General features: G+C 43.4%; 1 protein-coding gene across 5 annotated transcripts in view; it reads left to right on the top strand.

Moving 5' to 3' along the window:
• Ccdc191 (coiled-coil domain containing 191) overlaps nucleotides 1-27,536 on the top strand; it is a 70,727-nt gene extending 43,191 nt beyond the window's left edge. For 2 of the 5 annotated variants that reach the window (XM_008768763.4, XM_039088899.1), the window contains 8 exons: nucleotides 3,394-3,854; nucleotides 4,529-4,641; nucleotides 6,995-7,077; nucleotides 7,892-7,993; nucleotides 19,090-19,233; nucleotides 21,431-21,583; nucleotides 23,994-24,139; nucleotides 27,098-27,536. In XM_008768763.4, the coding sequence (XP_008766985.1) occupies nucleotides 3,394-3,854; nucleotides 4,529-4,641; nucleotides 6,995-7,077; nucleotides 7,892-7,993; nucleotides 19,090-19,233; nucleotides 21,431-21,583; nucleotides 23,994-24,139; nucleotides 27,098-27,242 (1,347 nt within the window). In that variant the 3' untranslated portion in view covers nucleotides 27,243-27,536. Of the gene's footprint in view, nucleotides 1-3,393; nucleotides 3,855-4,528; nucleotides 4,642-6,994; nucleotides 7,078-7,891; nucleotides 7,994-12,650; nucleotides 12,855-19,089; nucleotides 19,234-21,430; nucleotides 21,584-23,993; nucleotides 24,140-27,097 lie in introns of those variants that run through there. The other 3 variants (NM_001427765.1, XM_039088898.2, XR_005491341.2) reach the window with 3 other exon arrangements.
• The last annotated feature ends 439 nt before the right edge of the window (nucleotides 27,537-27,975 follow it).

Raw genomic sequence — 27,975 nt, 5'->3', positions numbered from 1 at the left:
TCCCAGTAAACAACCAGCTCTATGTAACTCATCATCAGGAGTCAGCCACTAGTAACACGGACGTGTAGTTATCTAGTCTTTTCCCTTGAAGCATATATAAATTTGTTATTGTTAATGTTTATTTTTGCCTTAAATTTCCCCCGACCAAGTCACTGAAGACAGCTAGTCTGCCATTCTCAGGTAAAGGAAGGCTTTGCTTTGTTTCCCTTTGTTAGAGACAGGGTCTTGCCTAGTGCACAGTGTATTTTACACCAGCTTGCCTTGAACTCCTCATCCCCTTGTCTTACTTCCCACATGTGCTATTATGCAAGGCTGTTCTGCGGTGGCTTATTCGTTTGTTTTTAATAGGAATCTAACTATTTTGCTTTTCTATAAACACTTTTTGAATTTTCTAAATAAACCATGGACTTTTATGTTATTAAATATACTTTAGTCATATTTCATTAAAAGTATTTCTCAGGATTAGACCTCCTAATCAGAATTTCTGGGAATGGGCATTAGGGTAGGTGGACCTGATACCTACCCTGGTGACTATGGGCTCTAGTTCTCTGCTAGCATTTTGTCATGCCTACGTGACATCCTATAGTAGACCTAAGCTAGACGTTGGTTAGCATATGGATGGCTGAGGTTTACATTGCCTTCAGTCTGCACTATTTCAGTGTTTCACCAGACATCCCAGTGGTAGTTATGTCTTTGCATCATATACACATAATGCTTACTTAGGGTAAATATTTTAAGACAGAATATATGTTCTATTTTTATCTTATAGTTTCTTTATCATCTGCATTTTTATTGCTTGTGAGGTTAAACATTCCTGTATTGGCTATATACACTTACAGATATGGATATATGGACAGGCATAGGTCACTTGCCCCTTCATATTTTTAGGACTATTGATGCTTACATTATCATGTGTGCTACAGACTTTTATCCCCTTATCATTTGCCTTCTTGATTGGGTTCTGGAGTATGGTGCTGTCCGCGCTGTTCACTTTTTATGAGGTCACTCCTAACAGTTTTTCTTGCTTGTTGCACTTGTCTTGTTAGAAAGCCTTAGGAAAATCCTCTGCCTCCACCCTACTCACAGTGCTGTTAAGTACTTAACTCAGACACATAAAATTAAATTGGGCACCTGAGGGTCTCAGCCTTGCTTTATACCCTGATTACTGCAAGCAAGCAGACTGGCTTTCACTGAAGTGTGGTCTCTCAGCCAAGGAGGAGCCCAAGAATGCTTATTGGGGCTTATGTAACATTTGGGGCCCTTCCCCAGGCATTTTACCTACCTTTATATCAGCTAGATAATTTTGTCTCAATGAGACCCAGAAAAGATTTATATCTTAAGAAATAGCTGAATAGAACCTTTTTTTTTCTTTCCAAGTTCTACTGCTGTTACCTTTAAATGAAAAAAGTCAGCAAAAATATCTTTCCTTTGCATAACAAAAAATTACTGTATAATATACATACATACTTATATATGTTTAGATTTCAGAAACATAGATTTCTAAGTATCTGAAAAAAAGTTTTATCAAGCAAATAATTTTATGGGAAAAAAACCACCAAAGGATTAAAATAGACCTTGTGGCTCAGAAAATAAAGTCCATCTTTTCTGGGATGCACAGTGAAACACGAGCAACTGAAAATACAGAATCCGCAGTTAGATGCTCAGTAATTACACAGTCAGGAACTCAAGTGCCAGGATGAACATACTATACCTTGAAACGTTTTGGAATTATCAGTTTCCTAATAGGTGATTTCCTCTGATTAGAGCGGGCTGTGCTGACCTTTTCCAGCAAGTACAAACCATGCCATTAAGCTTCTGTTTCATTTTCCTGTTTTTACCTTCAGAAGTTACCATGATCCAGAAGAAATCTCTCTGCTGTTCTCAAGGCTTTTACATAGTCTTGCTGGGTTAATAGTGTGTCATTACCACAAGGTTTAAAAGAGCCTAAAACATCTACCCTGCTTGATGCTAAATTACATAAGCAGGTGTTCTCATGAATAAATGTCCACCGACATTCTTTTAAAAAGGTTATTTTTAAAAGTCTTTAACATGTCAGTGTTTCCATCTATTCATCTCTCCAGCCAGGTCTTAGAGAGCCTTTCCATCACCATGAAATGTATTTTTGAATACCTAAAGCTGGCAAGCTGTTAGTGCTGAAAGCTTCTAATGCTGGGGTTTTCCTGTTTGTACCATAGCACATGGTACAATTGGTAGCTGCTCAGGTCTGAGCTCATGACTCAAACATTCTAGAGGAGACATATTAACTTGACATGAATTTTGGCCTAAATAATTTTGCTGGCTAGGAATGACTTTTTTCCTTCTCCTCCAGATAATTTGTGATTAAGTATGAATCCTGTCTATAAATGAAGTTTACATCTTTGAAAGGTATTCTGTTGTATGCTAATACAAGCTGTTTCATAAAATTGTTCCTAGGTAGTACAGATATTGGCCCAGTCCCGTCTTTCCAAATGCTTCCCCAGAACAGATACTTAGGGAAGAGCTAGAACCTAGTCTCTAAATCAGACTTGGATGCTGAAGTAAACTCACATCTGTATTTTACTTCAGGATGAATTTAGTAGAGGCAGAACAGGCCTTCAAGTAACAGAGTTTTTGCATCTTAAGAAATAGCTGAAAGAAACCTTTTTTCCTTATTAAGTTCTTACTGTTGTTACATTTAAGTGGAAAAAGTCAGCAAAACATATTTTCCTCTCCAAAACAAAAAAATATTACTGTATAATATACATACATATACACACACATGTTTAGACTTTTAAAGCTTCCAAGTACATAAACTGAAGAAGGAAGTTTTCAAACATCTTTGAGGAAAATTTTTCAGATTTTCACAAAATTTAGTCAATTTTTACATTAAAAAATTATATAAGAAATGAAATTGCTTAATTACAAAATAAACTATAGAAGTCCATAAGAAAAGGCCAGGCATGGCGGCACATGCCTATACAATCCCAGCACTTTGGGTAAGGGGAAGCAGGAAGATCATTAGTTCCAGGCCAGTCTGAGCTATATGAAATGCTGTCTCAAAACCAAAGGAAGGATGCCTTGGCCATGACAATAGCTGTCAGAGTTCTGACCTCTCTTTCCCACTTACTCTCCCCCCCCCCCCCCCCAGAGCTGGGGACCGAACCCAGGGCCTTGCGCTTCCTAGGCAAGCGCTCTACCACTGAGCTAAATCCCCAACCCCTCCCACTTACTCTTGATGGTAAGCCCAACTGTACATTCTAAGTGGCTCACTGTGCCAAGGCTGATAGCGTCCTGGAGAGCAGGGCAGCTCTAAGGTATAGCATACCTGTGCCATTGAACAAAACAATACCAATGAGACCAAGGCAGGATCTCATCTCATCAGTATTTGAGTTGGAATATCATCTTTTCCCCTAGGTCACTATCATGTCCCCTTTGTGGGAAAAGCCACCTGTGGAGAACAGTGGGTGTACACTCAGCCATTCCCCAGAAAGAACAACCAAGGGGAATTTCCAGGGTACTCTCCCAGATGTCTCTCAGAACACTCCTGGCACAAAGCAGGCCAAGACTGCAGCAGGTGAGACCTCGGAACAGCCTGGTAGCCGTGAAGATCCTGGGACCACTACGCAGGAAGCAGACGCGGTTTGTGTGGGGCATTTCCGCTGTCACCATGTCTACCAGCAACAGCTGATTGAGAAGCAGAAGAAGAAACTTGAGGAACAGCAGAAAACCATTCAGAAGCTGAAGGCAAACCAGTGGTTGGCTGAGGCCCGGCAGGCATCTGAACGTACCACAGCGGCTACAGGAGGACACAGCTGCAGTCAATCAAATCTCAGAGGAGCAGGGGACCTGCAGGGAACCTGCCAGAGACTTCTGAAGTATGTCAGCAGGGTCAGAATACTCTGAATGTGTTTGGAGGGTTTTCCTTTAAGAAAGAGGGCTGCTGAATAGCTTTGCTTGGCTTCCTGTATGCTCACAAAGCCAAGAACCTCATGTATGCTGACTGTCCCATGCTAGGTGTACATAGACATTTAAAGCAAATGGCTGTCTAGATGGATCCCATTGTACAGTGAGCCTTGAGTAGTTGTGAGAGAAACTCTAGAATTATCTAGGAAAAGAGAAAAATACATGTTCTAAGTTTTTGAGTTTCTGATTATGTTTAATGCTGAGAAACCAGGTCAGACAACATGGTCCCCAGGGACCAGCCCTAGGGCTGGCTAATTGACTCACTTGAACTTTTAGTTGTTCACAGTAAAACTATCTCTTCAGACTCGGAATAGGAGTCTAAATTTCCCAAAAGTCACTTAAGATGGTTCCAAATGTGCTTGAGACGTCTTCGGTATGTGGGATGACAGGTTGTTTAGGAAAAGAATTGATGAGGGTAGGGGCCGTCCTTATACAGACTTTAGTCTGGGTATAATAACTTCTTAACTGGAAGTTACAGTGAACTTTGTATCGTGTTTTGAGTTTCTCAGCTATAAAGGAAGCAAATTCTTAAAGAAGCAAATTGTTGATCACAACTGTCTTTCCTGTCTTTTTCTTCTTATTTCAGCTCCTCTGTTCCATCTCTTAGGTGTAAAGATAGTAGAGCTGATTCTAGAAAGCCTCTTTCTCCATCCAAAAGGACCCTGAAGCAGCCAACAGCACCCCATCCCTTACTGAAAGGCAAGACTGCCCCGATGGTTTTTATGATGGTTGCCTTTTCTAGTGAAGTAGTATATGTCTGTGACTGGGTGCTTACAGCTCTTAGGCTTTGACACTTGGTAGAACCTGGTGAGAATCCAAGGTTTGTAGACATGGGAGGAATGGGATGCACCAGGGAGCCTCCACCACTCTCTTTCCTTCCCCTTCTGTAACACACACACACACACACACACACACACACACACACACACACACACACGAGAGAGAGAGAGAGAGAGAGAGAGAGAGAGAGAGAGAGAGAGAGAGAGAGAAGAGAAGAGAAGAGAAGGGAGAGAGAATGAATTATGAAAGGCCCATTATTTTTCCTCTAATTTGAGATTTGCATTATGGGAGGAAAGGAGGAATTACACAAATGAGAACCCTGAGTAGCAGCTAAGGCTGAATAAACATTGATAAAGTTCATCTACCATTATACTTCATCAATGCCAAAATACTGATGACTTCATAGCAAGTCCAGTCACGTTATTCTGTCACTTATGACACATGATGTTTTAACAATAGCATTTCGGTAATGAGATATATAAACCAGATAGTCTAATTTGATAGTATTTTAGATGCATACGGAACTCTTTATATGTGAAAACTAATGCTTTAAGACCAGAGGTGTTCCTCAGGACCCGCCTGGTAATTTTGCTAATTGAGTTTATCACACAGATGTTCTTGTGTGCATGTGTATGTGTGTGTATGTATATACACATGGTGGTGAGTGCTTCACAATTACAAGATTTCTGTAAATCTGAGGTTTTTGCTTCCCGAGCAAGAAGTAATGACATCTGAAGGACACTGTGCTTCTAGTCAGTTCCTGTCAATGAAGAGATTGCTTGGCTCTACACCAGCCATCTGGCAGGGCAGTCGTTGATGCTGTCCTTGCCCACCACTAAGGCTCATCAGGAAGTGTCCAGTTCATTGTGATACGTTTTTGAAATTATTGTTTGATCAATGACTTAACTATTTTAGAATCCAGTCTATTTCTTAAGTAGACTTTAATGATTCAATCTAGAAATGATGGGGAGAGATGGATTGCCGAGACTCTGCCTCTCCGGCCCTTCACTTTAATCCTCTAGTCTATTTCTACCTCCTTAAGGACAGTCTCACTCTGCCATCTGTGCGACCACCACTAATCCTCTGAGGCAAAGCAGACAGCTAATATCTGTAAGAAATAGCTTGGTGAGGTTTCTGTTTATTAATTCTTAAAACTTGGACTTAAATTCTCTTCTCTGTAACATGGCCCAAGGAACTGAAAGTAACAGTGAGCTGGCTTTGTGAGCAGAACGCGATGCTTCCAATGCCCATGCCCCTTCCTGGGCCAGCCCTGACTGAGTAGTCATATTATCAGACCATCTTGCACATTTGTTTCTTTTGGATCGATATTTAATAAACTGTCAAGAACAGGAGTCTGACACTCAAAATCATTCTGATGCCAGTTCTCCAAATGCCTGGTTCACTTCCATTTCCTGCCCATCTGGGTGTCTGGGTCTTAAAACTACATTGAAATGTATTCACCATGACCCGAACTTTAGCTTTCTTGTTTTGTCAGGAATATAGACACATGGACAATGACTTCAGAAAAGGGGGTAGCCTCACATAAGTGAAGTTTAAGGGATTTTTCTACTCTTCAAGTGCTTGTTAGCCGTAGTTACATTGTGTGTGTGCGTGCGCATGTGTGTGTGTATCTGTGTGTGTGTCTGTGTATCTGTGTGTGTGTCTGTGTGTGTGTCTGTATGTGTGTGTGTGTCTGTGTATCTGTGTGTGTATCTGTGTGTATCTGTGTGTGTATCTGCATGTGTGTGTATGTGTCTGTATGTGTGTGTGTCTGTGTGTCTGTGTATCTGTGTGTCTGTGTATCTGTGTCTGTGTATCTGTGTGTGTATCTGTGTATGTGTATCTGTGTGTATGTGTCTATATGTGTGTATCTATGTGTATGTGTCTGTATGTGTGTATCTATGTGTGTGTGTCCGTGTGTGTGTGTGTGTGTGTGTGTGTGTGTGTGTGTTCATCAGCAATGTATTAAAATTCTGGCTTCTGGGTTTCATATACTAAAAGTCCACCATCCAGGAGCATTGTCTTATTTAAACCAATAGAAATATGTTCTAAAGAAATATAAACAGAAATGAAATAAGCATATATATTGTTCATCATTGCTGATGTTAGATCTTTAACCTGTTTGTTGAGTTAAATAAACTCCAGATGCCAGAAGGTTCAACTTACAAGAAGACTCTAATGGTAACTCTAAATGTGACTATTATATGTAGACATTTATTTTACAGAGTGCTTCATTTTTTTTTTATATTGGGACTATGTTACTATTTTTTAGCCATGGAAGAGAGAGCAATTCAACGAGCTGAACGTAGGCAGATCTTGGCAGAAAGGAAGAAAAAACAAGAAGAAGACAAATTGGTAATAAATTCAGAATGCAAACTGAGGCAAGAAAAGCACTTTGTTCAGATTTCAAAACCTGGAACCTTGTGTGTCCATGCTTCCTGAGATGGTAGAGTTACAGAAACTTCAGAAAGGCCGTGGCCTACCCCTCTGAATTAAAATAAGAAATTCTTACTCAGCATCATTAGCAGAGCAAAAGGGAAATGTTTCAAACGTGAATGCCAGCTACTAGATTGGAAAGTTCACAGGTGACCACAATTAGTATGCAGTATATCAATACATTGTATATTGATTGTATGTTGATCCAATGACTTTGCAAAGGACAGTAGTTCTTATCTTCCAACATTTGACCTAGACTGTCAGAAGGAAATTTTGCATCTATAAGAGAAAAATAATAATTCTGTTTGGGATGGGCTGAGTTTCCTCACACCAGACTTCCTATTTCATCAGTGAAAGTAAGAACTGAAAAGTCTTTTTTTTTTTTTTTTTTGGTTCTTTTTTTCGGAGCTGGGGACCGAACCCAGGCCTTGCGCTTCCTAGGTAAGCGCTCTACCACTGAGCTAAATCCCCAGCCCCAAAAATAGTCATTTTTATCATGAAAGTAGAGTGGCTGTATTCATGGACAGGAGAAGGTCCTGGGCAGGAGAAGGTTCTTTCAGAGAGACCCCTAAGTTACAGGGCATGCTGGTTGAGTCTTTCCCTCCTGTCACAAAATGCATACATAATCCAGGAGGAGGACAGGCATTTGGTAGATACTTTACTGACTCAGGACCAAAGATCTCCTTTCCTACTCAGAGGGAGGTTGAGTTTTCTGTCTTCTGATTTCATTCAGGCACAGTTAAAGTCCCAAGAGGAAGAACGCCAAAAGAAGGATGCAGAAGAAAAGGAAGCCCAGCTGGAGAGAAAACGAGAGGAAAAGAGGCTGAAGAAGATGGTTAGTAGAGTCCTTGCCACTCGCCCCTTTGTTGAGGCCCATGGCTAATGATCTCTCTCCTCATGATTGTATACCTAGGGCATCGGATGCGCTCAGTAAAGGTGGTGAATGGGTGGATAGAATGATGGACAGTTAGAAGAAAACACATTTCAGAGAAGCTGGGGAAGAAGTTATTAAATGCTAGTCAAGAAGATAGGTCGTTACATTTGGAGAAAATACAGTAGTATTCACTATTGGGTGCTTCACAGAACTAAAGGAATCAAGAAGTCATGTGAGGCAAAGTACACTTAGGTTTTGGAGACAGTAGAAGCATTTTCATCCTTTGCTAAATCAACATACAAAATCTCTAAAAGCAGCTGTTTCTTTCCTTAAAAACTGGTGAGAGATTCTAAAACACATTTCTCCAACATGTGTTAGATTCCATGTCGTCCTAGTAGTTCCTGAAATAGTAAGTTGTTTTGAGAAAGTGTAAATTCAGTAGTCAAATGGTTTTAGAAAATGCTGTTTAAGATAAACAAAGTTCCTTAATTAGGTGACTTCCCAAAACTTTTGACATCTTCCCAGACATTATGAGTCTCCAGAAAAGAGACACAACATACTTTGGTGTGTGTGTGTGTGTGTGTGTGTGTGTGTGTGTGTGTGTGTGTCTACATTTTTTTAAAATAAAGCATGGTATAACATATGGAACAATTTGAGGTCATACTACTGTAAATCAACAAAATAATTTCAAAAAAATGTACACTATAACAAACTGTCTCTCATATCTGTTCACTGTAAAATAAATGAGAAATACCAAGAAGATAGCACATATCTCTGAGCTCAACACTAAGAATTACCTAACTCCTAGAGTAGCACCTTAGTGTCTACTTTGGGCCTTTTCCCCTGTCAGCTTCCCTCTCTATTAAGAGATAGATCATTGTCTCTACCTGTAGGTATAGATATTTTCTTTTTCATTTTAGACTCTACCACGAGTAGAGTATCTTCAGAATTCTCCAGGGCTGCCTAGTTTATATATGCAATGGTGTTCTTTATAAATCTTTGTTGTGGGTTTATACAGATTTACAGAAAACTTGTAAGGATCGTATTGTATTGCATATCTTCCTCAGTAAACGCTCTCCAGTATCGTCGTGAAACACTCATTGTAAGTCAGCATGAACACATTGCTGCACACATTGTTTTCCCATGAATATTCAAGATCTACTTGGAGACACCACATCCTGAAGCGGTCCTGAACCTTTAGTGCCCTCTGGATCTGGACTGTGACAGCTTCTGTCTTTCTCTTTTGTTATGAATTGTCTGAATATTTCAAAATTTCCCTCCTTTCGTGGTTGGTGTTTCTCCAACAATTTGCCTGTGTTAGTGGTAGTTTGTGGTGATGCTCGCTCCGTCATCCTAAGCCTACGGCAGCAGTGTGCATGAGACCCAGATGAGGCACATCTCCTGATGTGTGCTTGATGAGAGCTGTCACTGTAGTCCCTAGTTTTCCCTTTTCACACTTTATCCCCTGAAAGTGAGTTATTAAGTCCAGTGTTCTCTCTTTCAAGGCCAGAGGAAGATGCAGTGCAGCCCCATGCCCTCTGTAAAGGTAGCTCTACAGTGACTACTAAAATTCTCTACATAAAGTTGGTCACTCCCTCCATTTATTCAGTCATCCTTTCTATAACTATGGACTCGTGCATATTCATTTATTTATACTTTGGATGATAAAAAAAAACACTTATTAACTTCATTGTTTAAATGGTGGTTTTGACTGGCTTAGAGGCTCTTTGAGACTGGCTCCTGGTTCCCTTGGGTGTGCCCCTGTACTTACTGAACACCTTGCTTTCTGGAGTTTTTCATCTCATAGTCTCACTGCCAAGCCCTATAATCAGACACTTTTTTTAAGATTCCTTCATTCTACATGGTATCTGGAAAAGTAAGTCTAGGCAATGAGTGCTAAGTCACTACTGGGATAGTCCTGATTCTAGAACATTGGTAGACAGAGATAGATAATACACATATATCATGCCATGCACACACATCTGATTATTACCACGCCCTCATATACAATTAAAGTGAACTCACACTGATGTCTCCAGCTCTGTTCTTGGACCAGAGAGTTTATTTCGTATCCACATCCCATCTTGTTTGCTTGTGGATGTTCTGACAGTTTGAACTTTAGCTCCATCAATTCAGTGTATATGACTTGTTAATAATGAGTTCAAGGCTAGTTTGGGCTTTGTCTCAAAATCTGTTTCAGAACTTTTAGTTCACCTGGGCACCCTTAAGCTGTTAGCTGTGATATTCCTGTGGTTCATCATATGTAGTCACCCTTGAGCATTCCTTATATATGCAATTCACTGAGAATTTTTATTATGAAAGGATATTGAATTTGTTTCATGTTTTAATCTATTGAGATAATCATAGAATTATTATTATTATCCTAAAGTGGTGTATTGCATTTACTGATGTGTAATAGATTGAACTTAGCCTTGTGTAGAGACTGTCCTTACATTCCTGGAGCAGTTTCACCTGGCTGTGGTAGATGATATTTTTAATGTAGTCTTGAACTTGTCTTGCTACTGTTCTGTGGAGGGTTTAGAAAGTGATATTCCTCAGGAATATTGGCCTGTGTTTTCTGTTCTTGTGTCATCTTTGTTTCGCGTTGGTGTCAGACGAAGGCTGCCTTCTGGAAGAAAGTTGGTCATGGCGTTTACCAGCACAGAGAGCACACCAGAGGTATCCAATCTGGAGCCTGTCACTTACCAAAGTTCTTGTTATTTTTCTGCTCCTAACATTAAAATGACACTGACATAATTGAATTAAATTATGCTGTCTCCTATTGGTTGTCCTTGTCCTCCATGTCTGTCTCTTCCTGTCTTCTCTGATTTTAGTAAGCATCTGATCTCATTTGCTTTCCTTTTAAGAATACTTTTAGTGTTTTCTAGTGCCTAATAATCTCCATCCATCTTCAAATCGTAGGATCTCCATGTCACTGAGAGCTTTGCATCCTCACATCCCACTTCCTCCTCCCGTTTTCTCTTGTCATGTGTGCCCTACTTTGCTTGCATTATGCTATAAATACTAGGTGTCCTGCTGAAGTTACTGACTTTCACAGCTGCTGCTGTAGTAGTAATAATAGGGGTGTTGGATTTTGCCTTCATTTCTAGTGTTCCTTGTACAGATCTAATTCTTAATCTATGTCATATATTATTCTTCCAGAAGAACTTGAACCATGCTGCTCCTGCTGGCAGATTCCCTCAGCTTATAACCTGCTTTATTCCTCTCAGACAGCCTCAGTCCCACATGCCCTTACAGGACCTTTTCTTTGGTACAGGTCCATGAGGAGGGAGAGAGTAGAAAGCTCTGGAATATTTTACAAGGACACTTATCCTATCAGGTTAGGCACTTGTCGCTTCTTACATAGATCCATTTATTAACAGAGTCAGGGTTTCAGCATAAGGACCTTAGTCTGTAACAGTTGGAGAGTTTCTTCCCTTTCCCTTCTTAAAGAAGACTATGTCTCATTTTAACTCTCTTAAATATACAATTTATCTAGATATGGTTGGTCTGTTCCATTGTTTGCCTTTCTTAATAGTTTTAAGCTTCTTGAATATACAGCTTTGTGTCTTATCACAAAATTTAAACATGTTTTCCTCACTGTTCAGGTATTTTAGCTGACGCTTCTTTTCACTCCTTCACAGTTCCCGGTCATGCCAGTGTGGATTGTCAGATGTGCCAGCTTTGGCTCTCTTGCTCCTCTGCAGTTTCTAGGACTTCAAGTTGCCTGCTTCTTTCTTCAGCTCTTTCACCTACTAATACATGCACTGAAGACCTTCCTGTCTGTTCCCATGGTTTTCATGTCTAGCACTTTCCTTTTGAACTTTGGTTTTCATGTGTACTGCAGTCACCTGATACTCAATGATGTCCATCTTTTCTCCACTTTTCCTTCAATTCTCTAATATTGTCCTACATTATCTAAAATTCTAATAGCTTCGGCATTTTTGTCATGTTTGTCTTATTCTGATGATTATTTTATCTTTTTAGCCTTTATTCTTACCTTTTGACTTATCAATTGTGTGTTATTGTTGAAAGCCAGTCATTTGCTTAGAGCAATAGAAATTTAACCATGTAGGGTTTTAGTGTGGAGATTTGTGTTAATCTAGGCAGGAATCGGGCTTTGTTTGATGTTTATTGTTGCTATGGTTACAATCATTGGCTTTTATTGTTGCTATGGACACTAGAGACTTCACTTTTTCAGTGCTCTGGGCTTTGGGTCTTCACCTTGTGCTGCTCCCCAGAGTCCATGTCCTTTACATTCCCTCCTGTTCCATAACGCAGTGTTTATAAGCAGGTGCTATGGTTGGTGTGAGGGGAAACGTCCTCTACTCTGATTAAATTTCAGTCTTGGGCGTGCCCAGCTCTGCCTCTGGAGTTTCTGTTCCTGCTATGCAGTTGAAGTATTGCTGCACCTCACTTCCCCCCTTTCTCTGTGACTGCGAGCCCTTTCCTACAGCAGTTGGTTGGTGGGGAGAGAGCACATCTGGCAGACTTCTCAAAGTTCCCTTGCTATGCAGTGTGGGCCCCCTCTATTCCCAGGTGGTACAGCAGAGAAACTTCATTCTTGGGAGGAAGAATGCTGGGGCAGTTAGAGCTGTTGTTCCTCTCCCCTTGACAGACAATCAGGAAACTTGCTTAGTCTCCCTGTCATCTTTGTGAAAGCATATTGGGGTTCCTAGAAGAGAAACCTACAGAAGAGTGGAACCACCTTCATGAGCCTGATCTCCTCACATGATGCACTGGTACCAGCAAGCACACACACCAAGCACTTCACCAGCATCCTCCCTTAGCAGCTCAGTGTCTGTACTCTCTGCCGTCTCAGGTAAGCTAATCTCCTGTGCCTCCCTGACAGTGCCTGTCTTTCCAGTTTGGAAGATGATTACATGTCTCAGACATTCACAAAAAGGCATTCGTTCTGATCTCAGGTCTGGCTCGTTTCTTGTTAGAAGCAAAATGCTTGAACAAACCAAAAATGATTTTAAAACACTTACTGGCCAGGAGAACGTTTTCTCTTACTATACCAATTCACAAACCTTTCCTTTTTAAAAATGCCAGCCCACAGGAACAGACAAAAAGCCTTTGCACGGAGACCAGTTTCCATTTTGCCTGTAACCTTCTAACTTCGAGAGCAGTGCATTTGCTGCCTGGCAATGATTGAGCCTTCCTTGAGAGTGATTGCATCTCTAAATGTACCTGTCAGTTGTCTCCTTCTCCTCCTGTGCAAACATGCTGTGCACAGCGTGCTTGCCCACTCTGCTTGTCACGTGGTCTTCATGCTGTTGAGGCACGCATCACATTCTGCACGAGCAGTTCCTGCCTTCCCTGTAGACTTCATATCGAGAACCCAGACACAACCTCCAAGGCCACGGTGACATTATTCCTATGGACAACAAAACTCAATGGCAATCCACAGTCAGTGCCTGCTAGGACTTTCTCTGTCAGTTTCACGTGGCTGGATGTCTTTAAGGGAAATCTGGTTTAACTTCTAGTTGGCAGGTTTTTGCTCACTGAGTTTATCAGCAGACTATTTAGTAGAGGTACCATATTTTCTAGGAAGATGAATAAAACCACTATTGTTAAAACAGATTATCTCAGGGACAATGGCATGTATTTATCTGAATACAAAATATAAACCCAGTCATGCTTGAGAAGGACATGTGTCTTGCTTTGGTTTCCTATTGCATGGGAAGGACATGTGTCTTGCTTTGGTTTCCTATTGCATGGGAAGGACATGTGTCTTGCTTTGGTTTCCTATTGCATGGGAAGGACATGTGTCTTGCTTTGGTTTCCTATTGCATGGGAAGGACATGTGTCTTGCTTTGGTTTCCTATTGCATGGGAAGGACATGTGTCTTGCTTTGGTTTTCTATTGCTGCGATGAACAGCATGACCAAAAGCAGCCTGGAGAGGAGGTTATTTGACTGTGTGTCACAGACTTTTATTAGGGAAGTCAAGGCAAGAACTAAAGCAGAGACAAGGGAGGCCTGTTGTCTACTGGCTTGCTCCTCATGGCTCACTCCCCCTGCTTTCTTATAGAACCCAGGACTACCTGCCCTGGGGTGGCACTGTCCACAAGGAGCTGGGCCCTCCCTCCCACATCTAATCAAGACAATGCCCCACTGACTTGCCTACAGACAATCTGATGGAGGCTTCTTCCCAGATAACTATAGCTAGTGTCAAGTTGACAAAAGGCTGATCAAGACAACGTGAAATATAACGTTATAGGACAAAGGAAGTCTTCAGGGAAAGACCACGATAAAGCAGCCCTCCATATTCAGAAGAAAGTGTACAGGGTAGGGGGCTGGCTACAGATTCATGTCCCTGTGACCCTGACAGAAAAGCACACCAAATGTGGCAAATAAGAGGACCATTGACAGGTCTCATTGACCTAAAAACAAAAACCTTCCCATGAAGTCCCATTTTTCCTCTGGATGTGTTTCCTACCACCCACTGCTACTCTGTAGCATATACATATGCTTGGGGAGAGGTTGGGGGTTTTAGATGACCTGGAACCCACTTTGTAGATCAGGTTGGCCTTGAACTTCCAGAGATCCGTCCGCCTCTACTTCCCATGTGCTGGGATTTAAGGTGGGCACCACTATACCCAGCTTATAAATATACTTTTAGCTACTGCGAAATTGAAATCTGTTATTGAAAAGGGTAATTTTTATCACAGAAAATGACATCTCTCTGTTTAGTAAACATATTAGCTTAGAGGGTAAACACCTGTGAAATATCTACTTATGTGCCAGTCTCTGCTCTGGGTGTTTGAACAGTGATATAGACAGATAGCATCCCTGTCTTGAGAATCCATCTATGTTAGTTTGCAAAAAGAGTCATTCAACATCTAAAGTAGTCAGGGAGAATACTGTGGGAAGCAAGGTGTGAAAACCTTTCTGAACACTTAGTTCAAACGTCGTTACAGGACACATACATAACTGTCACATAGCCTGTTAAACACACACAGCTGTATAGAGAAAATTGTCTATCAAGGCTGGAATATGGAATCTAGAAGTTCCAAATATGCCAATGTTTTGGGGATCTGGAATGACTAGAATCAACCCTGTGACCTGCCTAGGACGCGTGAATATTTTCTCAGAGGAGAGGATCTGGGAGAACCAGGAGAACTTATAGTGTGATGTGCCTGCACTCAGGTCTGAAGCAGACAGTGACTCTTTCATTTGGAAACGGGCACTGCTCATGATCTCAACAAGGTGCCCTCTGTGGTGGCTCAGGAAAGGGGCCACTTTCCAGCGGGTTGAGACTGGGTGAGGAGTAGAGGGACGCAGGGTCCAAAGGATTAAAGACATTTTTTTGCTTTTGGTTTTATTTGCTTTTATTTAATTGGCATTTATTATCATGTTCCCATTTTGACTTCCATGATCCAGCAGTAACAGAGAAATTAGTGTTAAAATAGAGTTGAGTGCCATATACTTCCCTTAACATACTTTTAAACCCTAATCTTTCTTTCGAGACATAGTGGCTGACACAGATAAACATTAGATGAAATACTGGTTTTATATATCATTTGTAATAATGCAAAATATAATTAAATCAGAAGGGAAAGCCATATTTAATATCAATTTTTTTTAATTTTTAAATTTTTTTTATTTTTAAAAAAATTAAATTTTCCTCTCTCCCTCCCTCCCTCCCTCCCTCCCTCCTTCCCTCCCTCCCTCCCTCCCTCCCTCCCTCCTTCCCTCACTTCCTTCCCTCTTCCATGGACGCCTTGCTGGCCAGTTGCTGTGCTCAGTTCGCTGCCGGATGACTTATTTTTGTTAAGTCTCTTTTGAGAGTTACACAAATCTTCACCACTACCACCTTTTTTTTCCTTCAGTGAAAATCAAATGCTACATACAATAAAGAGCTGGCAAACACTCTGCCCTTCCCCCTTCCCTCTTTAACGTTTTCCAATTAGCAGCTGCCATGTGACCCTAGGGCTGAGCTAGCCCCTCCTTCAAATATCCAGCTTTTTTTTGTTTGTTTGTTTCAACCTTTGAACCTCACTAATATAAATCTAAATTCTGTTTGCACTAAATGAAGACAGCACCTTTTTGCTTTATTGTTCTCTTTATATAGTCTTGATGCTGTTTTCTTAATGAATTAAAATAATTCAGTATTTTAATATAGATTTAGAATTCTTTTTTTCTCCTACAAAAAAAAAACATATTTTCAGGAACAGGTGAAAGTATAATTTGAGATTTTTATAACTGTTTTGTGGGTGAGTTAACTCTGAAAATATACAGTGTGATCTCAGGATTTTGTTTTTAAGAAAGGAAAAGGCATATTAGCAGTAAAAAATCTTTTTTTTTTTTCTCTTCTTTTTTTTTTTTTCCCTTTCCCGGTTTCCGGACAAACATCCCCCTCCCCCCTCCACTTCCTTATGGGTGTTCCCCTCCCAACCCTCCCCCCATTGCCGCCCTCCCCCCCATAGTCTAGTTCACTGTGGGTTCAGTCTTAGCAGGACCCAGGGCTTCCCCTTCCACTGGTGCTCTTACTAGGATATTCATTGCTACCTATGGGGTCAGAGTCCAGGGTCAGTCCATGTATAGTATTTAGGTAGTGGCTTAGTCCCTGGAAGCTCTGATTGCTTGGCATTGTTGTACATATGGGGTCTCGAGCCCCTTCAAGCTCTTCCAGTTCTTTCTCTGATTCCTTCAACGGGGGTCCTATTCTCAGTTCAGTGGTTTGCTGCTGGCATTCGCCTCTGTATTTGCTGTATTCTGGCTGTGTCTCTCAGGAGCGATCTACATCCGGCTCCTGTCAGTCTGCACTTCTTTGCTTCATCCATCTTGTCTAATTGGGTGGCTATATATGTATGGGCCACATGTGGGACAGGCTCTGAATGGGTGTTCCTTCAGTCTCTGTTTTAATCTTTGCCTCTCCCTTCCCTGACAAGGGTATTCTTTTTCCTCATTTAAAGAAGGAGTGAAGCATTCATATTTTGATCATCCGTCTTGAGTTTCGTTTGTTCTAGGGATCTAGGGTAATTCAAGCATTTGGGCTAATAGCCACTTATCAATGAGTGCATACCATGTATGTCTTTCTATGATTGGGTTAGCTCACTCAGGATGATATTTTCCAGTTCCAACCATTTGCCTATGAATTTCATAAACTCGTTGTTTTTGATAGCTGAGTAATATTCCATTGTGTAGATGTACCACATTTTCTGTATCCATTCCTCTGTTGAAGGGCATCTGGGTTCTTTCCAGTTTCTGGCTATTATAAATAAGGCTGCAATGAACATAGTGGAGCACGTGTCTCTTTTATATGTTGAGGCATCTTTTGGGTATATGCCCAAGAGAGGTATAGCTGGATCCTCAGGCAGTTCAAAGTCCAATTTTCTGAGGAACCTCCAGACTGATTTCCAGAATGGTTGTACCAGTCTGCAATCCCACCAACAATGGAGGAGTGTTCCTCTTTCTCCACATCCTCGCCAGCATCTGCTGTCACCTGAGTTTTTGATCTTAGCCATTCTCACTGGTGTGAGGTGAAATCTCAGGGTTGTTTTGATTTGCATTTCCCTTATGACTAAAGATGTTGAACATTTCTTTAGGTGTTTCTCAGCCATTCGGCATTCCTCAGCTGTGAATTCTTTGTTTAGCTCTGAACCCCATTTTTTAATAGGGTTATTTGTTTCCCTGCGGTACCTGAAGGAACTATGTGCTCTTTGAAACCTCTGTGTAAATCCCCAGTGTAAATGCTTTTTCAAAACAGAGTCACACCATGTCAACACGTCATGTCAACAGCTGCCACTCACTTCCTGTACAAGGAAGTGGGAAATAAGTCAATTGTGAATATGGGCAGGCAGGCTCTTTAGAGTGAGTCCAGGGCTTCTCCTGCAGGCTGCCTCTGAGGAAGGGACAATGTGCTGCATGTGGAAAGAACCCGGTTCTGTCTCCACACTTTTTCTTTACCCTCCTTTTACTACTCAGGAAGAAATGCCTATCTATGGTTTTCCTGTCTGCCATCCCATTCAAGAACGCTCTCAAGTGTCTGAAGTAAAGATTATAAAGGTTATTTTGATACAAGTCCCTAAAGAATGTAGACATTTCATTTTCAGAAACTGTACAAAGATAGGTAATTGCATTGGAAGATGAGAACACTCTCCCTTTCCTGTTAGAAATAGTCTCACACCCACCCACCCCCGTGTGTGTGTGTGTGTGTGTGTGTGTGTGTGTGTGTGTATCTCTCAGAAGGCTGAGACACACAAAGTAACTTGCAGAATCAACCATTTCACCACTGCCCTTTTCATGACATGAAATTAGAGACTGCAGAAGGAGCTTGAATGTTGTTATATTTCTGCCCCGTGGGTGACCACCACTGTGAAGGCAGACTTCATCTGCTTTCAAGGCTGGGTCGTGCTGTACTCACTACACTCAGTAGACTTTTCTCTCCCACCTTTATTACAGATTGCTTTTATTAAAAGACAGAACTAGATAATGGTATCTGTAAGGTAGACTGTTAAGTTCCTATCATCTTTTCTTGGCCACACCACTCAGGAGTGCATGTCTTTCTTCTGTGAGAAGCACAAGGTGCCTTCTTTCTCAGGGAACCACCAGGGGCAGTTAATCTTGCTGCTCAGGACAGAAGACTGCTCTGTGGTGATAAATACCTTCAGCTTACCTGGACTTACTGTTCACTTAGGAAAGAAAAATAACTCAGTGGTAAGAATATTCTAGACTGTCAGTGGAGTTTCTTGTCATTTGACCATCAGTATTTATATTCAAGGCGCTGTATCATAACTCTAGTGCAGGCTCGCTGTTCTCTGCAATGGAAAGGCTTCCTGACCTTGCCCTTGACTGGGTGTTTTGACCTCTTAGCAATGAGGGAAGCAGTAGTTCATCTCTGTAAGCAACACTGGATAAACCTAAGAATACACAGATCAGATTGATGTAAGGCTTGTGACCAACATCCCCTGGCCTCTTAGCACAGTTCCTTAAAAATATTCCAGAGTTGTATTATAATAATCAGCACACTATTTAGCTGTTAGATGCTAATTTTGTTCTTTTCTTTGGGTGTTTTAATTATGGAATTTTTGCTTCTTTTTCCCCCCAGAAAGAACTAGAGAAACAGAAGAGAATTCAAAGGAGTCAAGAGTTGGAAGCAGTAGCCAAAGGTCACTATGAAAAGACCTTGCTAAGGAAAAGAGGCCTGGAGCCCTGGAAGAGACTGAGAGTGCAAAGCAAGCAAAACACTGAGGTGATGTCACCATCATGGCGTCTGCCCCAGTTAGGAAGTAGACTTTCTCAGACAGCACGGATGCCCAGGCAGGCTTTAAGGGAACTTAGTGATTTGAAAGCCAGAACGATAACTACCTTGAGTGTGTATATTTCTCTGGTTCAAGTAAGAGTCTAGATTGGATTATGTAAATACTTGTAATTTAACAGGTTTTGGAAACTAGAATAATTTTATTAGAGATCACCACTGTAGGAGGAGTAGAGGTAACTCAATTTTATCCTGGTTTCTAACAGAGAGACAGTAATAAGCATGGCTTATCTCTGCTATGACAGAGTCCATAGACAAACTCAGAATCCCAGTGCATTATAATGCAGTACTCATCTCTCAGGAGTCTGCAGGCCACTTGTGCTCCCCAGCCCGAGTTGCTGGTTCCAGAGCTGCTTGGGTTGTTCCTTCCACCAAACAATTAGCCAGCAGGTATAGCCAGCCAAATTACATAAGCCCTGTGTCAACCACTGCTGTCCGTCACCGTGCTCTGGAGTCCTGTCTCTCGGGTCCTGTGATCTCCATCAACCATCCAGTGTTGAGTAGAACACAGTAAAGTTGATTGCAGAATAGAGTGAAGGACACTCCCAAGGGGTGGCAGTGCAATGAGACACACTATCCCACTTCACATTTTAAGACACGCATTCTATGCCTAAAGTGTCTAGACAAAGCAGCTTCTGCTGAGGGACATGATCTGTCCAGTTGTGACACACGCAGTTGGATGACTCAGCTAAGAGAAGGCAGTGTGTGTCTGTCTTAGAAAGCCTTCGAGTAGACAGTGATCTTTGAGGCTTACAAGATAGCCATCAGGTCTGAGAGGAGGCTCATTGGTTCAGTACTCGATGTCCTTGCTGAGAAACAGAGTTCATTTCCTAGTACCTTTGAGTGGCTGTCAACTGGCTGTTTCTTCAGGCTCCAAGGAATCTAATACTTCTTCTGGCCTCTACGGGCACAAACATACACTCACATGGCAAGGTCACGTCTCTTCCCAGGCCTGAAGCCATATTCAGATGCATTCTTTTGAGTGGTGATCAGCCCAAAGCCCAAGGCCTCGGTTTCACAGTGCTGCTCATTATGAGGTGAGGGTTCATGCCTAGTGTCCTCCAGGCTGATAATCTAACACCGCCCAGCACAGTATTTCACTGAGCAGAGCAGCCAGAAGGCCAGACTCAGGGTCACTAAGAGGAGATGAGGCTCCATGTACTCCATTGGGTGGTGCTGTGAAATCACACTGCAGAGTACATAATGGTATTATAGAGCGCAGCAGTCTGCTCTAGCACAGTGAACCTCGGAATCTAACACCAATGAGATGTCTCAAGTTCCCCTAACAAATGTGTCCAGCACATGGAACATTCAAGTGAATGATCGAGAGGTTCAAACAGACGGAGTGGCTCTCTGCCTTTGCCTGCAGTCTTCTGTGTCACAGAACCCCATGTGATTGCTGCTTTAGCCAGTAAATGTGACTAGCAGGAGATCTGGGGTGCAGCGTGTTCACAGTGAGGGGTGGTTACAGGAGACCTAGAGCAATGTGTTACTGTTCTAGAAAAGACTGCAATGAGAAGGTCTTTTCTCCTGTCTGGTGAAGGGACACAGCCTTCTCTTCCATACACAAAACCTGAGTTGTATTTATTTTGGATGATACTCTCAACCACTTAAATTGGTAAGACATTAAAATATTCATCATGTTATTTTTGTATCAGTGGTTTTGTGGTTTATTGATGATGTCTAGATTTCAATCCTGGTGACAGTTCATTCTACAAACTAATTGAAAGTATTGGCATTTCCTCAGTTAGACAGTGGTTAAGGACATAATAAAGAGTGGTCCGTTATGGAATTGCTGTCCAAGTTCCAGCAGAGCGAACTGAGTGCTGCCAGTCACGCAGTCCAAAGGTTGGTGGACCTGAAGGGAAGGCTTGGAAGCTGCTTACCAGCCAGTGTGTAACCTCCAGGGAGTCAGCCCTGAGAGACCATGCATGCTGTTAGTCTAGGACCTTCACAGAATGAGGCTGGTAGCCTCGGTCTTTTAGATCATAGATGATAGGCAACTCAGGATTATTCGTGTCTAGTGACTGTCTAGACCTGCTATGTTGTATCATTTCCCTAGCTATGTCTGTTTCCTTAAGTGACTTAAAATCTAAGGAACAAGTTCTACTTCTCATTAAAACTCTTCCAGGTAGCAGAAGAGCATCACTCTTTGACTTCACAGAGAAAGTGCCTGCTCAGCTGGCTCCAGTACAGCCAGGAAAGGCTGGCTACGATGACAGCCAAGGCTGACCAGTTTTACTCCCAGCTACTGTGTAGGAGAGTCATCCGGGGCTGGCTCCAGGTAAGGCCACGGGAAAGTCCTTTCCACGCATCTCCTTGAGCCACGTGTAATGAGACATACCTATGGTCTCAGCACTGGGGAAGCTGAGGCCTTCTCTCGGGACATCAAAACTAAATAAATACACCTCCCTGCTCATCTCTCCATTTAAAAAGGCAGGCTGGATAGCCCTGATAATGTCACACCTACTTTGGTTTTTCAAGAACTTGGAGCCATGAATCCAGTTCATTCCTTTGAACTGTTGTCAACCTTGAGTAGTATAAAGTCTCTAGCACATGTCAGTGTGTGTGTGCGTGTGTGTGCGTGCGTGTGTGTGTGTGTGTGTCTGAGTGTGTGTATGTCTGAGTGTGTGTGAGTGTGTGTGTATGTGTGTGTGGTGTATGAGTGTGTGTGTCTGAGTGTGTGTATGTCTGAGTGTGTGTGGGTGTGTGGGTGTGTGTGGTGTGTGTGTCTGAGTGTGTGTGTGTGTCTGAGTGTGTGTGTCTGAGTGTGTGTGTCTGAGTGAGTGTGTGTGGGGGGGGTGTGAGTGTGTGGTGTGTGTGTGTCTGAGTGTGTGTGTGTGTGAGTGTGTGTGTGTATGTGTGTCTGAGTGAGTGTGTGTGTGTGTGGGTATGTGTGTGTGTGTGTGTCTGAGTGTGTGTGTGTGTCTGAGTGTGTGTGTCTGAGTGTGTGTCTGAGTGAGTGTGTGTGAGTGTGTGTGTGTCTGAGTGTGTGTGTGTGAGTGTGTGTGTGTCTGAGTGTGTGTGAGTGTGTGTGTCTGAGTGTGTGTGTCTGAGTGTGTGTGTCTGAGTGAGTGTGTGTGAGTGTGTGTGTGTCTGAGTGTGTGTGTGTGAGTGTGTGTGTGAGTGTGTATGTGTGTCTGAGTGTGTGTGGTGTGTGTCTGAGTGTGTGTGAGTGTGTATGTGTGTCTGAGTGTGTGTGGTGTGTGTCTGAGTGTGTGAGTGTGTGTGTGTGGTGTGTGTGTGAGTGTGTGTGTGGTGTGTGTGTCTGAGTGTGTGTGTGTGTGTGTCTGAGTGTGTGTGTCTGAGTGTGTGTATGTCTGAGTGTGTGTGAGTGTGTGTGTATGTGTGTGTGGTGTATGAGTGTGTGTGTCTGAGTGTGTGTATGTCTGAGTGTGTGTGGGTGTGTGGGTGTGTGTGGTGTGTGTGTCTGAGTGTGTGTGTGTGTCTGAGTGTGTGTGTCTGAGTGTGTGTGTCTGAGTGAGTGTGTGTGGGGGGGGTGTGAGTGTGTGGTGTGTGTGTGTCTGAGTGTGTGTGTGTGTGAGTGTGTGTGTGTATGTGTGTCTGAGTGAGTGTGTGTGTGTGTGGGTATGTGTGTGTGTGTGTCTGAGTGTGTGTGTGTGTCTGAGTGTGTGTGTCTGAGTGTGTGTCTGAGTGAGTGTGTGTGAGTGTGTGTGTGTCTGAGTGTGTGTGTGTGAGTGTGTGTGTGTCTGAGTGTGTGTGAGTGTGTGTGTCTGAGTGTGTGTGTCTGAGTGTGTGTGTCTGAGTGTGTGTGAGTGTGTGTGTGTCTGAGTGTGTGTGTGTGAGTGTGTGTGTGAGTGTGTATGTGTGTCTGAGTGTGTGTGGTGTGTGTCTGAGTGTGTGTGAGTGTGTATGTGTGTCTGAGTGTGTGTGGTGTGTGTCTGAGTGTGTGAGTGTGTGTGTGTGGTGTGTGTGTGAGTGTGTGTGTGGTGTGTGTGTCTGAGTGTGTGTGTGTGTGTGTCTGAGTGTGTGTGTCTGAGTGTGTGTCTGAGTGAGTGTGTGTGAGTGTGTGTGTGTCTGAGTGTGTGTGTGTGAGTGTGTGTGTGTGTCTGAGTGTGTGTGAGTGTGTGTGAGTGTGTGTGTGTCTGAGTGTGTGTGTCTGAGTGTGTGTGTGTCTGAGTGTGTGTGTGTGAGTGTGTGTGTGAGTGTGTATGTGTGTCTGAGTGTGTGTGGTGTGTGTGTCTGAGTGTGTGTGAGTGTTTGTGTGTGTGGTGTGTGTGTGAGTGTGTGTGTGTGTGGTGTGTGTGTGTCTGAGTGTGTGTGTGTGTCTGAGTGTGTGTGTGTGTGGTGTGTGTGTGAGTGTGTGTGTGTGGTGTGTGTGTGTCTGAGTGTGTGTGTGTGTCTGAGTGTGTGTGAGTGTGTGTGTGTGTGTGTGTGTGTGTGTGTTGGAATTAGTCCTTCAGTGTTTGTTTCTTAATACTCCTTGGGTTTCTGTCTCACAGTACTTAGGTGACTTTAGCTCTGCTCCTGAATACTGTTACAGTGGGTCACAGAGGATATCATTGGCTCAGCTGCCTTGTTGGACTCTCTCTCTCTCTCTCACTCAGCCCTTTGCATCCTTGACTATTTGGCTTTTTATGTCTCTGTTTCGGCATTTTCTCATTTGTTTTTAACTTACTCTACGTGTCTCCTGATATCACTTGCTCACTTCTCCTCGTGTCTTCGCCCACTAGTACGTCAGTGATGTAGAGGAGGAAGTCAGGAAGCTCTGTGTCTACTTACTGCAGAAGAAGACTTTCAAGGCCTGGCTTAGCACTGTCAAAGAGCTGGAGATGGAGTCCCAGAAGAAGCTTAAGGTTGCTGCAGAACACTGTGACAGGTAAGGCATGGCGCTCTCACAAAACTGACTCCCCACTGCCTGCAACATCTTCTTCTGCTTGCACAGTAAAAAGATGGGGTGGAGGCCAGGAGAGCTGGACCCTCAGAGACAGGTGGGGACCCCAGCTCCCCGGATCTTCATGAGTGGCAGCAACACAGGAAAGCACCTGTAAGATGAGGAGGCCTGGCTTGTCCCCCTCGTGTGAAATCCATGGACATACCTAAGCAAATGTGTTCTTAGTAGTCATGTGGTTTTCATTTAAGTGTTTATCACATGCATGCCTGGTGCCCATGAGGGTCAAAAGGCGGCCTAGGATCCCATGGAACTGGAGTGAGGTGGTTCTGAACCACCATGTGAGTGCTAGAAACCAAGCTCAGATTCTCTGCAACAGCAGCAAGTGCTCCTAACCCAGAGGCCCCTTCCCAGACGCAAGTCCCTCCTACAGGTAAACAAATCTTCCGACTTGTACCCTGAACATTCTCCCCGCTCTCCTCCTAAGCCTTCAGAACTACCATGTGGTTTTCCTTGTTTTGAATTCTGTGTATAGATGACCTATTATTAATGTTTAAAATACCGTTAGGTCTTATTTGTTAAGAAATAATATAATCCACACAAGTATAAGCAAGTGTATACTTGTTCTGACTTTAGAACTTCCCTAAGCATCTGCACAGAAATGTTGTGAGAGTAGACAGGAACAACCCTCTTTGATGGCCAAGCATTGCTCCTGGGAAGCCATTACGTACTGGGCACATAAGTGACAGCTCTGGGCTGTGGGTCGCCCTCTCCTCCCTGCCTATACTCACTTTTGGATTCTTTGTTTTCACTGTGTATGAGTATCTCTCGCACACCTTGTTATGCCAGTATGGCCACTCCTAGCAAGAACTTATTCTTAATTTATAGGCACTGGGAGTCGGTGGTCTGGGGACAGACTAACAAGTTATTATAATAGAGACTAACTGTGCCGTGGTGATGATCTCCAGGGACTTGCCTCTGAATGCAATGCAGCTGCTTTAGAGGACAGCGGGGGCTCAGTACCTAATGACTCTGCATCCATAGCCTTTTGGACCCCTCAGCATAGGGCTGGTGACATCCTAGTGGGTAACGGTGCCTGACACCAAGCCTGATAACCCTAGTTCAGTGTGTGTCCTCTAGCCTCCATACTCACCCTGTGGCATGTGTATGCTCCTGTACATACACACCATATACACACACACTAATAAAATGTAATAAAAGACAGAATTAAAAATACCTTTAAAGTGAGTAAGAACAGATTTTGCCTTCTGGGCTGTGGTAAACAGTGAACAAGGAGACAGTAGTGTGAATGCCCTACTCAGCCCACAGCACGACTGCTAATTCTGAGTTTCATGCCACTGTGACTGTGCCTCCAGCCTCCGTCTATGTGCCTCCGGTGTCTGTCCTTCTCAGCCCAAGGATTCATTTGGGGCTTTCAGAACCAAAGCATGACTTATGGTCACTGTAACAACCCTGGGTAATAGCATGGATTCATGTTCTGACGAAGGAGCAGCACACATCCTCGTGTACAAACCCAGGCAGCTCACTGGAGCTGTAAGCCACCCTCCTCCTGCATCCATCTCCCCACTCATCCTAAATCACGGTTGTCTATAAGCTAAAGGAAGCAATAGCAAGACGGTGCTCCTTTTAGGGTTTGAAGTGGCAAGTCGGTATAGGGACTAAGATCATCAAGGAAGTCCATCTGCTCAGGGTACAACCTCTGCTGTGACAGTCTCTTCCCCACTTTGTTCCTGCTTCCTCTGTCCATGCCCCACTGGCCTCCTGTTCTGCCCCTCAGAGGCAGAGAGCTCACATCAGCTTAAGGGCAAACTCGGTCTCATCCTTCACATTGTAAGGTCTGCCGCATGTCACCCACTGACCAGCCTGTCTCAGTCTATCCGTTTCCTTGCTCTACTTAATTCCCTAGAGCTGGCAGACATTTCAGGAGGGTAGAATGGGAGGAGCTATAAATAGCAGGTGGGGAGAGAGCTGTCCTCAAGCCTGGGAGTGGCCCGAGAGATGACCACAGGAAAATCGCAGTGGTGGGCTGAGTGGAGAGAAGTCGGATGCAGTGAAGCAGTTCTGCTTAGCAGAAGTCAGCATTATCCAAAACGTCAACCAGTGAACAGCCATAAAATTAATAATGACTGAGGTGAATTCTTGGGCCTTGTTAGCTAATTAAGAGGCCAGAACAAGTATCATCACTGCCTCTAGTTTTACAACAAGCCTCAGCAACCTGCTTGTGTTCCAACCTGTCACCATGTGGCTGTGTGCTTGACTCTTGACCTTTATTCAAGATCTGACTTTCCAGGAACAGCCACTTCAGTAATGCATTTTAACACCTCGGATGCTCCTCCCCGAGATAGGGCAGCACTGTGTTTCTCCACCACTGTCCCTTCCCACACACTGACTCTGAAAGGCTAGCCGTCTAACCTGGCAGAGACTGTTAGGCCTTCCCTCAGCATCCCCAGGGACCAGTTGGTGTAGGTGCTGGTCAGTCCTCAAAGGGCAGGTGTGCGTCCCACAGATCGAACTCCATTCAACACACAACCCCAACACCATCTTTCCAATCTTGGAATTAGCATATTTTTTTCTCAACTAAAATTCTACATCCTTTCTGTTGTAATTGGCGATGAGCTTACCAGTCAGGTTTTAAACTATGGGAAAACCAGGGCCTGGATGCCCTGAGTGAGTTCTGTCAGATACACTCGGCCATTATCTTTCCCTTGACAGCTGTCTGCCCAAGCCCATCCTAATTCCTGGCCTAGGTGGCTGATACACAAGCTATGACCAGATCAGCTGAGAGTCCCAAAGCCAGCACTGTCAGCCCTGGGCTCTCTGTGCAGCGTCACTTACCACAGTCATACCCATCCATTTTTTTTTCAATAGCACTGTATTGCTGTCGGAATTCCCATTGATTTCCCCCTCTCCCTTTTCCCCTTAAAGGAAGATTCTCAGGGTCACACTGGAGATGTGGAAGGCATTTGTAAAACTTACCAAAGAAGACAGAGTCAGAGAAGAGCGGCGAGACCAGCTCCGCCGGAAGGTGGCCGAAATCCTTCCAGACTTCCAGATGCTGGTGCCATCGTGATGGCTGCACACCAGCAGCTACATGCTTGTCAGCCAAGGGCAGTCTTTGTGCCCGGATGTGCAGACAGACGGTCTGCACCCACACCCCTACCTGAGCCCGGCTTTCTTCTGGATGTGTCGTAGGCCGGGGGTTATCTTGGGATTTGTGCTTCAGTCTTGCTCTCTCCTGGGTTGCTGGGCATCAGTGGTGACGGCTGTCACAGGGGGTCATGGGAACAGTCTAGGGCACCACCGCTGAGTGCATTTTATACATTCTTAGTGTAATAAACTCTGAAGAGATGAGTACCTGCCTGGACTTCTGGAGACGGTGTCCTTATCACTTGCTGTGAGCTGCTGTATGTGTAACACTGGATAGAAACAGAAAGCAGTGAGGACTTAAAAAAGAGGGCATGGGTGGCCAGTGTTCTGTGACCACAGCCCGAGTGACAGGTGCCCAACAGGGCCCACTCCACCCAATGGCACAGCGTGAAGGTACTGTACATGGCTGCAGCAGACTGCAGCAGCTTATCCTGACATCCAAGCACTTGATCCACACCTAGGAAACCAACAGCTCCAGCAAGCCCCGCCCCTCATCAAAATGCCTACCCGAGTTCCCAACTCGGCTTCTCAGTAATCCATCTGCTCTGTCCGATTGGCCTGGTAACTTACACTGAATTCAAAATGTTCTAGTATTTAGGTTCTTACTAAAGATGGATCAAATGTTCCCCTCTGTGAGCTTTTACACAGAATCATCT

The sequence above is a fragment of the Rattus norvegicus genome, chromosome 11, assembly GCF_036323735.1.
Source record: "Rattus norvegicus strain BN/NHsdMcwi chromosome 11, GRCr8, whole genome shotgun sequence".
Taxonomy (NCBI): Eukaryota; Metazoa; Chordata; class Mammalia; order Rodentia; family Muridae; genus Rattus; species Rattus norvegicus.
Note: the sequence above shows the minus strand (reverse complement) of the source record. Positions and strands in the feature narration are given on the sequence as shown.